The 12,783-nt window shown below is 43.0% G+C and overlaps 1 protein-coding gene across 1 annotated transcript in view; it reads left to right on the top strand.

The window, feature by feature from the left end:
- Positions 1–12,783, top strand: part of LOC139911783 (sodium- and chloride-dependent taurine transporter-like) — a 43,682-nt gene that overhangs the window by 6,476 nt on the left and 24,423 nt on the right. Inside the window, exons 2-3 of the mRNA XM_071899401.2 lie at positions 11,312–11,541; positions 12,147–12,281. Of these exons, the coding sequence (XP_071755502.1) occupies positions 11,313–11,541; positions 12,147–12,281 (364 nt within the window). The 5' untranslated portion in view covers position 11,312. The remainder of the gene's footprint in view (positions 1–11,311; positions 11,542–12,146; positions 12,282–12,783) is intronic.

The following is a 12,783-nucleotide window of genomic DNA, read 5'->3' as shown; positions in this document are numbered from 1 at the left end:
TCCCTTCCCTCCCTATCTCTCTCTCTCTCTCTCTTTTGGATAGTTTCTCTCTCACACATTCTCTCGTTATTACTCACACTTTCTCTATTGCACTCTTTCTTTCTTTCCTTCGTTCGTTCGTTTTACATGGAGGTATCTATTCGCGCTCAGTTTCTATGTCTTCATTTCTCTGCATCTGTCTGCTCGCATTTATTTTTGTCTTTCTCTTCATGTGACTCTGCTCTCTTTCTCTCTCTACCCCCCCTCTCTCTCTCTATCTCTCTGTCACACACTTAGTTCATTTTTAGTCACTTCTGTTTCTATCTCTGACTTCCTCCCCCCTCTCTGTCTTTTTTTTGTCTCCCCCTCTCCTTTTTGGCCCTCTTCCTCCTTCTCTTTCTCTCTGTCTCTCTGTCTCTCTCTCTCTGTCTCTCTCTCTTACACAGACACACACACACACACACACACACACACACATTCGGTCACACAACTACTGTCTCTCTTTCTTGATAAGAAATATATCCCTCTTCCCATCATTCTTTATCTCTGTCTCTTTTACCCCCCCCCTCTCTCTCTCTCTCACACACACACCCACACACACACACACACACACACACACACACACACACACACACACACACACACACACACACTCAGTTCACTCTCAGTAACTACTGTCTCTCTCTATTTCCCTCAAATGCAACTGTAACTGAATTCAGGCGGCCAAGGCCAGTTATGTACTGTCCACTGCAGAAAGGAATGCATTGTTATATAGAGGAGGAGGAGGAGGAGGAGAAGGAGGTCTGTGTGTGTGTGTGTGTGTGTGTGTTTGCGCGTGTGTGTGTGTTGGGGGTGAGGGTGTAGAGGATGAAGAGGAAATGGGGAGAAGGAGGAAGGAAAGGAGAAGGAAGGGAACAGGTAGGCAGATGTGGAGGGAGGGAGAAGAGGGTGAAAAGGGAGGAGAGGGAGAAAGGAAAGAAGAAAGGAGGAGGAAAATGGAGGAGGAGGAGCGAGTGTAAGGGAGGAATAGACACGAGGGAAAAGGAGGAGAAGGAGGAGGAGAGACAGAGGAGGAAGGGGAAGGAGAGGAGGAAGAGCACAGAGATGAGGATGAAAAAGGAAGAAGGGAGGAGAGGGTAAAAGAGAAGAGAGGTAATTTAGAGGATGAGAGAGGTGAAAGAGGAGAAAGAAGAGAGAGCAAGGAGGAGGAGGAGGAGGAGGAGGAGAGAAAGGAGCGGAGGAAGACGAGGGAGATGTGAAGAGAGATGAGGAGGAGCAGGAGGAGGGGGAGAGACTGGAAAAGGAGGAGGAGGAGGAGGATAAAAATGGAGGGGAGGGGGAACAGGAAGAGGGAAAAAAAGAGGCATGTGAGGAGGAATAGGAAGTGGGGAACGGGTTTGAAAAGGAGGAGAAAAAGGATGAAGAGAAGGAGGGAGGGGGGAGGGGGAACAGGACGCAGAGAGGAGAGAGAGGAAATGTGAAGAAATAGGAAGTGTGGAAGGGACTGGAGGAGAAAGGGAGGCGGAGGAAGAGGAGGAGGGGAGGAAGAGGAGGAGGGGAGGTAGAGAAAGGGAGGAGGGGAGAGAGGAGTGGATTTTAATGGGCGGGCGGCTCAGTGGAAATGTACATGGTCTTAAAATAGGAGAGCGTGTTATGTAAGTGGTTAGGGAGTTAAGTGAGTGTGTGTGTGTGTGTGTGTGTGTGTACATGCATGTGAGTGGTGCTGGCTGGGATTTGAAGTCGTAGCGAGCCCAGAGTCTGGTCCAGTGATCACACACACACACATATATATAAAAACACCAAACAATGGGTCTCTATGTTTTACACAGAGGTTTTGGCCTGCGCCTTAAATCGTCCCAGAGTTCATTGCGGTTCCCACGGCCAGCGCTGCTCTCTGGAGGAATAGAAAGAACAACATTTCCTGCTGAAATATCGCTGCTTCGCTCTGTTCCTGCTCTCTCTGGACACACAGCGATTCTTCTTCTTATCTTTATTTAAAGCGGCAATCCTGCACTTCCCACAGATCACCTGTCAATCAAACAGTGTGGGCGGAGCTTGGATTTCCTGTCGATGCAGTTTGAGTTTCTCTTGGCTATCACTGCTCATGCTAACTACCCAGTTCTTCTTCTTCTGTTGAGTCCAAACAAACCAGGAAATGTAAAGTGCATCACTTCCTGTGGAGTTTTCCCAGTAAAGAGCTGCCAGACAATGGGAAAGCTTTAACTGGATACAGGTTGAATCACTGTTGTGTTATATTAATCAGTGATAAAGAGTAGCAAAACGGACATTTATTTATATGAAAATGTCACAGATTATTACTAGCTATTCCTATTTTAAGTGTTTCTCATCCTTCACCTCTTTCTCCTCCTCTTTCTCCTCCCATCCGTCACTGAGTAAGACACTTGACCTCCAGCAGCCCTCCACACCTCGACACTAGAAGACTCTGTTTCCACTTTCCCCACCCAGAGTTTTCCAGTCAAGTCAGGAATTCAACCTGGAAACTGTCCGATCACAAGCCCGTTTCTCTCTTTATCTCTCTATGCTGCTGCCCCCCCCCCCCCAAGACTGAAGGTTCCCATCATGCTTTGCAGTTTAGCGCAGGGTTCATGACTCCAAGGTGCATGAAGCCCGCTCTGAACACATGGTGTGAGTTCAAAACTGCACCAGCCTCCATCGGAAAGTAAAGCTTTTTTCCCTCAAGTATTTGAAAGATACAAAGCAGTGTGGAATCATTTTTAAAAATATTTTTGGGGGCATTTGATAGTTTACGATAGAGCGAGTAGCCAGTTGAGCCTGTGCGACGCCCCGCTATGGGATATTTTACCCATAATTCCAGTGGTAGCCACTATACAACTCCAAGGTTACCACACAACAACAACGGCTGTAAAAACATAAAGATAACGCAAGTAGGTCACTGAGACTTTTAGCTCTATCAAACTGAACCAAAACAAGGAGGTTACAGTGCAGTTTGCCCATTTGTCATGATATAAACAGGGATGTAAACCAGCCTAAACTCTGATTACTCACCGTTTTATTAGTGGAATAGAGTTCATGCACCTTTTAACATGAAATTCAGATTATACATCATACTACCAAACTGCTCTAAGTCACATCATGGTAAGGTCTTCAGAGAAAACAAGCATGAAATTAAAGCTTTTCCGAAAATATAATAGATTTTTGGTTTTGAAAGTGATGGTTTACCCAACTGTTTAATTACCACAACATCACTGGATATCAGTGTTCAGTTAAACACTATCTTGACACCAACCTTTCCCTTGCATAGTGCTGTGTTGAGAAATGTTGGCTGATTTCCTTTAGTCTCTTGGACCTTGCAGCCTGCTTTGTTATTCCCATTCATTTGTCAATCAGCTTCCATACTGGAAGTAATATCACTCACAGCCATTTCCGTCCATTGCTGCCGCAGTTTATCACAGACTTAATGGAGTCCACTCTCTCCCCGAGCAGGAAATACCTACACACACAGACCACACACACACACACACACACACACATTCTGAAGTTTCATAGTGACTGTGCTGTTGAGTCAGAGCCGGGGATCAAACCCATGACCTTTGACCCTTTTGTGAACTGGCTGATGACTCATTTCTCCCAATAAGTCGACGCTTCAGAAGTGGAATAAAAAAAAAAAAAAACGTGATTTTTGAGTTTTTTTTAAAGTATAATGTTTTTACTTTTTCTTTCACATTGTTTAATTTGTATTAGGAGAAATAAAAAAAAAAGTAGAAGTAGTAGAAGAAATCCCACAGCATCTGGTGCTGTGGGACAGACAACATGCTGCTGATTGAAAAATGCATTCTAACTAATCTAAATGAGATTGGCTTCCTGTTTTAGAAAGAGAGCAGCAGCCTCGCACGGCGCTTTAACACAAGGATCGATTCACTCGGCAGCACAAGTCTCACTGCTGCAGCTGGTTTTAGAAGAGGGGAACGCAAAAGCCCTCTAACAAGTTACTTTTAATAGAGTTTTGTAATGGAACTAGTTACTTCTGTTTTTTGTATAATTAACGTTTGTATTTTGCTCTTAAGTTTTGATTTGTCACCTCCTCTGGGTGTCCATACCTGACAAGCCTGACTAGAATTTAATTTGGGCAAATAGGGCGACTCTACAGTGTCTCTTTGTGATTTAAAGTGATAAAATTGGTGCCTATGTGCAGCTTTAAGCAAATGGCAGCAGCCTTGGCTCTTGTTTGCTGAGCAGGAAGGAAAACCTGAACACAGACGGAGTGAAACTGAAGAAAATGAAGTGATGCCTTGTTCACCCCGAGAGTCGTGCCTCCGCCTCGCAGCGCGCTGACCTGCAACGACACGGAGACGACAAATATGAAATGTGAAAGCAAGAATATGAAAGCTAGTAGTTCCTGTTTGGGCTGCTGGAGGGGCCAGAGAGAGAGAGGGTCTTTAATGACCTTAATGACAGCGTCTTGAGATGAACTCACTCCGAGGGCACAATGAATGGAAAACAAAGTGTGTGTGTGTGTGTGTGTGTGTGTGTGTGTGGGCAGTAACAAAGAAAGACGTAGGGCTTTATCCAAAATTTAGTCATGTCCTCGATTCTGCCATGTGTAAATATCTTGTGCCAGGGGCGAGGGAGCAAGACGGGGAGAGAGAGAGAGAGAGAGAGAGAGATAGAGAGAGAGAGAGAGAGAGAGAGAGAGAGAGGCAAAGGCAAAGAGAGGGAGAGAATTTCAGAGAGAAACAGAGAACAGCAGCCAGACAGATGGAAAGAGATAAAGAGATGACATTTTCCACAGTGTGACAGACATCCGCTGACTACTAAGTATCTCTCTCTCTCTCTCTCTCTCTCTCTCTCTCTCTCTCTCTCTCTCTCTCTCTCTCACGGCCGTTGCCGGGTGGAAATTTACAGCTCTGGTTGTGTCACCGCGGCCCCAGTCGCCTTGATCTCTCTGCTTAGACGCCTGGCCAATCGCTGAGTCCCATTTAATAGTCTTAATGAGGAAGGGAGGAGGAGGAGGAGGAGTGAAACAGTCCTTGAGGGCTGACTTTAGATTACATTTTTTTCTCAATCTGACTTCGCCTTTCTATTTGAATTGCATTACACAGTTTGATCAACAGTAAATACACCATAATTTATAAAAAAAAAAAGAAAAAAAAAGTACTGTTGAAATTTGAGCAGTTTACAAATTTCTGTTTGTTTTAGTGCCGTTAAGATACAGTGATATTTCTGGACATTGCTAATGCATTAATGCACTTATTCCTATTGAAGGCGTAGCTGATGAACACTGTGATATACGGTCGGTTTGACTACTGTTGACAAAATGTACTTATTGTAAGTCGCCTTGGACAAAAGCGTCGGCTAAATGACATAATGTAATGTAAATGACATAATGTAATTTGACCACATAATCTATTGTGGGAGGCTTTTGATTTCTTTAGGGTTCCAGATAGCATTAAGAATCTAGAAAGATACTTTTAAGATATTCAGATGAGTTTCACAACAACAGAGTTTACTACAGCCTGGCAGCATCTTGAGACAGGATTCATGGCAGGGTGCACATTTCCTCCTTAGCTTTCACTATCACGATGCACAGAATTATTAGAGCATCAACAACTACAACTCCTTGTACAAAAAGGTTGCTGAATAAATTGAATGATAACCTAAACTGAGCTAGGATGAAAGTTAAACCGAGTAAGTCAAGGAGCATATCCGTTGTTAAGGGGAAGCTGGTTCGCAAGTTAAGTCAAGTTTGTTTATTTCTACAGCCCTTTATCACATGCATGTCTCAGAGGACTGTACAGAGAAAGAGCCTAACTAGATCTAACTGATCAACAATCAACCATAGAATAGCCTTAGACCTTCAATGCATACAAGGAAAAACTTCTAAGAAATAACCTTGGCATTGGTCCTGGGAATAGGGCAACCTTTATGGAGTAAGGCAACTTCATCAGGGAAGAGAAAACTGGTTGTAGTGGATGAAGTGAGGAGAGGGGAAGAGAGAACTATGGACAAACCACATTAGATTTACCTTGTCCCCAAAATCTTAGGCACTAAGCTTAGACGATAGACTGTAAACAAAGATGGAGTAGTGAGTGTGACGGCACCCATAGGTTTCTGAAAGGCCATTTTGAAGCCCAATGACACAATTATTTTGAAAGTCACCATAAGGACACACATAAGAAGAAGTGAAATTAGCTACATGACGCCATAAGCTCTTGTCGAGAAAATTTTATTTTTTAGTGCAAAGTTGGGTTGTGGTCCCATTGACTTCATAGGGTTAGTTGGGTGGTTTTGGAGTCTTTTTGGAGGCTCTAGCAGATGTAAGAGGAACTGCTGCTGCTACACTTCAGTATTGGCTTCAAAATTCACCGGCGGCTGCTTGGCTATACTGTCAGGGTGTAAACAAGTTTCTTCTCACGGAAGATGCTATACCCTGAAGACATAACCAAGTGCTTAGGTGCCTTGCAGCCAGGGTTGCCACCTTCAGTGTGGAAAAATAAGGGACACCTTGCCAGCGGCCCCATGCCCGGGGGACACAAATCAAGCGAAGGGTCCACCATGATATTTTGAGTGTCAGACACTTCATTTCCTGCATTCTGGTGAATTTTTATGCACCAATTTGTGCTTTTTATGCATCAATTTCAAAGTCCTCTGCTACTCTCAACATGAATGTAAAGGAAATAAAGAGTCAATAAGAGTAAAGCACAGTTGCATCAATTATATTAAGGATTAAAACATCAGATCATAGACATGGGCAAAATGTTTGGTCTGTCAAAATACACTATTTGGTATATTTGGAAGAAGCAAGTACCCGTTGATAAACTCGGAAATAGCAAATGACCTGGTAGACCATTATTTGTGAAAATAAATTAACAATCTTTTTTTACTGTCAAACTGATCAGAACAACTCTCCTGGATGTAGGCATTGAAATAAAGATCAACCTATTCCAGAGTGAGGGAAATGTGGAGAAACAAAATAATTTAATAATTTGCCTTGTACTCGTTTCCACTGACAGGACTGACCCGCTCGTGCTCCGCCTGCCACTCACTTCTGTATTTGGACAGCCTCTTTCTTTTATGGCTGGAGGTAACGTTATCCGCCGACATTTTTAAAAACCGCGCGCCTGAGTCTCCGTAACCAGGGCAACGATGACGTTGAGTGACAGTGACAGACAACGTGCCTGTCATTCTGATTTAATACTTCTCCGCTATGTCTCGTGAAACTCTTTTGGTTTTATTAGTTCTCATGTCATTCCAAGCATGTGAAAACGTAGTGTGTGCATTAGAGTAGGGTGTGCGCGAAAATACGGGACAAATCGCGTCCCGTGTTGATTCAGTAAGGGACGGTGCATTTTATTTTTCAATACGGGACGATCCCGTATTATACGGGACGGGTGGCAACGCTACTTGCAGCAGCAATTGAGAGTAAACAATTAGAGATAAATACATTGTCATGCAGTGTCATGGGAATATATATATCCTACAGTAGATGAAGAAATGCTAGCAGCAGAAAATGTAGAAGCTGAGTGGAGCAGCGAGGCTGGAAGGTAAGATTGTGACCTTTGGAAGTCGGCTGCAGAAGATTTGTAGGCAAATCAATGTTAGCACTTCTTGGTGAATTCGGCATCCGTGGACAGAATTTAAAGCAGGCAGTGAAGACTAGTGAGTGGTCATGGATGAGGAAGAAACATGCTAACTGGGGCACAAAGTAACGTTAGCCTAGGTAGATAACTTAGCTGGGTTAGCCTTGTGTTAGCATTAGCTTTGCATCATGCTTGGCTTAGCCTTGTGTTAGCATTAGCTTGGTAGCATGCTTGATGCTTGAACATGAGTGTGTTAGATAGCCTAACTGGCAGGTAGGTAGCCCAACTGGGTTAGCCTTGTGATAGCATTAGCTTGGTAGCATGCTTGATGCTTGAACATTAGTGTGTTAGATAGCCTAACTAGCAGGTAGGTAACGTTAGCCCTTAGCCTTGTGTTAGCATTAGCTTGGTAGCGGGTTAGAATTTGTTTCTAACTCACTAATGTTCTAAATCTTTGCAACACTTGTAAATAGGCGAAAAAAGGTGGGAGACAGGACTTTGATAAAGCATATTCTGCCAATATATACTGAAAATGAAAGGTGTAATAATCATAAAGAAAGCGATCTTAACCACATTCCAGCAACATGACTAGTTTTTTTTTTATATATAGTCAGAATCTGCTTTGTTGGCGTTCGTTTATGTGCTAGAAGTGATTTTCAGACTGTTCCTCCATACAATGGCAGTGAATGGAGAGAGAAAAAAAAACACAATTCTCCAATCCGGAGCAACAGATAACAGAGAATCACTGATTTTGGGGTTTTATCATGGAGGAACATACACAACCCAAGATACTAAGTTCAGCATCACTTTAAGTTATCTGGTTTAGTTTTACTATTCCTAGTCTGGAGGATTTTGTCATTGTCTTTCACACAACAGTTAGTGCCAGCCAAGCAAGATGGTTTGTCCAAGTCATCACTGCAACAAATCTTCAACCCTTCACCTCTGTAAGTCTGCATTTGTCGAGACACAAAGGTCAGGCGGCTTATAACGGCCCGCCCCGCTTCAGGTGACCCTCTTCACGAAGCTCAAATCTCTTTGACTGTCTTTAACCGGACGGTGACATCAGCAGAAGATGGAAGCTATGACCTTGGCGGCTTAAAAGAGGCGGGACGGTGGAAGGTACATAAGCATATTGTGACTGAGAGGATGATGAAAACGTCTGAGGAAAAGTCGGTTATCTCTCTCTGCGTTGCTGAACACTCCCTCCAGCCGGCTGCTTTCGCTTACGTGATTTTGAGTCTCCAAACTGAACTCAAACCCTAACTAAGAGGCGTCGAAAATGGCCACAAGAATGTGATTTCCCCTTTAAACGTGATTGTGGATTTCTGATGAACATGAACAGTTCATCCAGTGCCATTTTTTGACTGCTGTGTCAGTGTAGACAGGGCTGATAATCAAATTGTAGCCTTCGTTTCGTTCGTTTGTCCAGGTGAGAACAATGACATTTGAACTCGGATGTCACCAAATAACGGCACCAAGCCTCCTGAAAATGTCTCAGTTCTCTAACAAGATAACTGTGGTGTTAACTGTGTGGTTCATTAGGAGTAATCTAACCAACTACAGTAAAGGACCCCAAAACACAAGGGATTATGGGTAGAAGGAGACAGATGCAGGTTCCTCATGCTTGGAAAGCCTAGCACAACAAAATTAAGTCTGGACTGATGCTCATATTCAGCTATTTCTTCATGTGTTCTTAACTGGTATGAACACCACAGAAGAAGAGTGTAGACAAGTCCATCGTGCTGATCTAAAGTTGCAGGGACTGGAGTCAAATTTGACAGGTCAAGTCTGATTCAAAACTCTGTCCAATAAACAAGCTACTTGTGAGTCATGCGACTTTTGTTTACAAGTCCTGGTTGGCTTGTAATTAGAAGAGCTTATTGTAAGATAAACAGTTACCTCAGTGGTTTCATAGGTTATTCTGTGTTGGCCGTAAGGATGTTGACATAATCAAATAACACTGAGACAGGTTTCAACTGCATATCATTAGAAACTGTATTAACTTGTTTTGGCAATACGTTTTACCAATGAAGCCAACTCAATTAAATTGGCTTTGTTGATTGGATCGAGTTGAAGAGAGACAGAGAGGGAGGCGGAGGAGGAGCAGAGTGTTTTTTGTGGTCTAAGTAATGATGTTGCGACGGCGTGCGAAAACAGTTTACATGATTGAGGGAAGCCAGTTTATCCCTCTGCGTGTTACTGCATTGCACACTCAAACCTCATTGGCATGAAAATAAGAGCCTCGGGGGAGCCAAGCCACAAGGCTCAGCCTGAACCCAAAGCCCTCCAGGCTACTTGGTAATGGACAGCTTAAAGAGCGGGTTGTAAAACGTGAAAACAACATGCTTTGAAGCCGCAGTCGAGCAAGAATTTGAACCGCATGTGTAATAGAGTTGAAGAAGTTGGTTAAACTTAACCCGCTGGCAGAAATACAAGCCCTTTTGGCTGATTCAGACGCACGCGTAGGAATTAGGAGTGATGTTAGTCTGTCATGCTAACAGGACCAGGACTCAAGAGATATCAAGAGATAGGAGATGAACAGCAGAATTACGTCTTCCTTCATAAACTCATCTCTTCAAAATGTATCTCACATCACTTTCTCCCCACTGAAACATCTACCTTCCCCTCTACTAACACAATTACTCCAGAAACCCTTCTATCTCTCTCTTTAGTTCTATTGTATTTATTTTCATTGCACTTCTCTCTTACCTGGTCATCTATGGTCACAGGAATATAACCAGGACACCATGGGTCTGTCCCTTGGATTCCTTACTGTTTTTTTCTCTCCTTATAATGTAGGTTGATCTAGGAATCGAAGCTCATTCTACTCTTGCATTCATTGTAAATTGCCCTGGATAAGGGTGTCAGCTAAATGACTAAAATGTAAAGAAATACTAATTTTAAAAGGGCAATAACACTAAATGTCCTGTTGAGTTTACACAAAATAACAAATTGCTGTTGTCATGTGAAAACCTCGTAATTTAAGCACTCTAAAAATCCTCTGCAATTCTCAGGCTTCAGAAGATTCTCTAGGTTTAATATGTGGAAACTTCCCTGTCAAAAAGACACAAAAAATTGCATTTTAGCACCAGAACGGTCTTTACTTATGTGCTTACCATGGAGCAAAAATAATTTGAGCATTCAGGAGAAGATCACTGCAGCTTGCAGATGACTTTCTACCTTTTATTAAGCACAAATAACACACATTTCAATGCCAGCGCAGCTCCATCGCAGTTAAATATCTCTGCATTCTGCACCATTACCGTTTTCTGGAAAGTGTGACCCAGGGCAGTTTGCTTTAATAAGCTCAGTGGGAATGGATCAGAGCAGAGAAATCATCATATTCTGAATAATCAGTTCAACTCAGACCTATCAGACAGCTGGAGGCTGCAGCAGGCAAATGTTTCCACAAGAGGGTCAGCAAGAGTTCAGGAAAACCTGAAGAGTTAATTTCCAAAATAGCTCTATATCCACTTTGGAAAAAAAGACTAAAGTTGATCATTCAGAATCTAGTAATCCACAATTTTTTTCAGTTTCACTAGTTTGAACTTGACGTTATCTTCCCTGATCTGAATGCATACTGGCTACCAACTCTTCAACTTCTTCCTCTTCAGAGAGGAGGAAGGGCTAAGTAGCAACATCCTCTTTGTGACGGGAAGCGACGGGGTTTATGGGAAATGTGGTCTTGATTTTGTGAAACACAAAACGTTACATGTAATACCTTGATTTAAAACCACCTCTCAACAGATATTGTCTCTGTCTTTCCTCTACAGCATGGCTCAAAAAGAGAAACTTCAGTGCCTGAAGGATTTCCATAAGGACACTCTGAAGCCGTCTCCCGGTAAGAGCCCCGGCACCCGGCCTGAAGACGAGGCGGAGGGCAAACACCCCCAGAGGGAGAAGTGGGCCAGCAAGCTGGACTTTGTTCTGTCTGTGGCTGGCGGCTTCGTCGGTTTAGGGAACGTCTGGCGTTTCCCATACCTCTGCTATAAGAATGGTGGAGGTAAGCCTTTAAAACACTCATATTGTGTTTGATTTATTTGCATGGGGAGGGTTTGCTTAGCATGTATGTTCTTTTAAGCAGAGCTGTGCTTCACATTCATACAGATCCACACACACATTCATACAACCACAGCTCCATTGGAGAATTTTGGCCATTTGCAACCCTCTAGTCATAATAATCCTATAAAGAGAAATTGGATGGTTTTATGTTCTGCCTTCAATGCTGAACATTTGTTTCCGATGCTGAATCATATTTCAGAGTATTATAAAGTTTTATTATAACATTTTTGAGACATTGAGCTTCCTGGAAAGTGAAACTCAACAAGATCAAACATCAATGTACACACAATGTATTTAGTCAAATAAATTCCTGATTGTAGCTTTAAAAACACTGACTAGAACCTGATTTACACTTTAGTAAGCTTCAGACCGTTGCTAATCATCCTTTTCTCTCCTTCTATCCCTCCATCTCTCCCTACCTCCTTCATCACCTTTCTTTCCACTTCCACATCTCTCATCCCCTCGCTCCGTCTTTTCCTCCCTCATTCCTCAATCTCTTCCTCTCTCCATCAAACCCTCCTCCTGTCCCTCCATCCCTCCCTCCAGGTGCGTTCCTCATCCCCTACTTCATCTTCCTGTTTGGCGGTGGTCTGCCGGTCTTCTTCCTGGAAGTCGCCCTGGGTCAGTTTACCTCCGAGGGCGGCATCACCTGCTGGGAGAAGCTCTGCCCCATCTTTACCGGTATGTACCCCCCCCCCCCCCCCACACCCTCACCTAACCCAAGCATCAATCACCTGTCTTATGAATTTTTGAATTTATCCTTTTTTTAATCAGGTAATGTCATTGTGAGTGAGTTCTCGTTTTCAAGAGAGACCTGAGGGCAAAAAAACTTAAAAAAATAATAATAATAATTGCTTTAAAATAACGGGGACAATAAATTGTAATTTCAAAAGAGCTTTGCAGTCTGTTCCATTTGTAAGGTGTATTGTAGCAGAAGCCAGTCTTATCAAGTTAAGAAATTATGCATATTTCTAATATTTATGAGCATTTAAAAGGAACAAGTCCTGTGATCTGATACCGTGATTATTGGATTGAAAAGAGAGTGGAGACATAACGTAATCTTCACATTATTCCTGTCCACAACACACGATCTGCTCTTCAGAGTGTGTGTACATGGCATTTTGTGAGACTGTGTCGTAGCCAAGCTCTCTCTCTCTCTCTCTCTCTCTCACACACACACACA

Source organism: Centroberyx gerrardi, chromosome 5, assembly GCF_048128805.1.
Source record: "Centroberyx gerrardi isolate f3 chromosome 5, fCenGer3.hap1.cur.20231027, whole genome shotgun sequence".
Taxonomy (NCBI): domain Eukaryota; kingdom Metazoa; phylum Chordata; class Actinopteri; order Beryciformes; family Berycidae; genus Centroberyx; species Centroberyx gerrardi.
The sequence above is the reverse complement of the archived record's forward strand: the minus strand, read 5'-3'. Positions and strand labels throughout refer to the sequence as shown.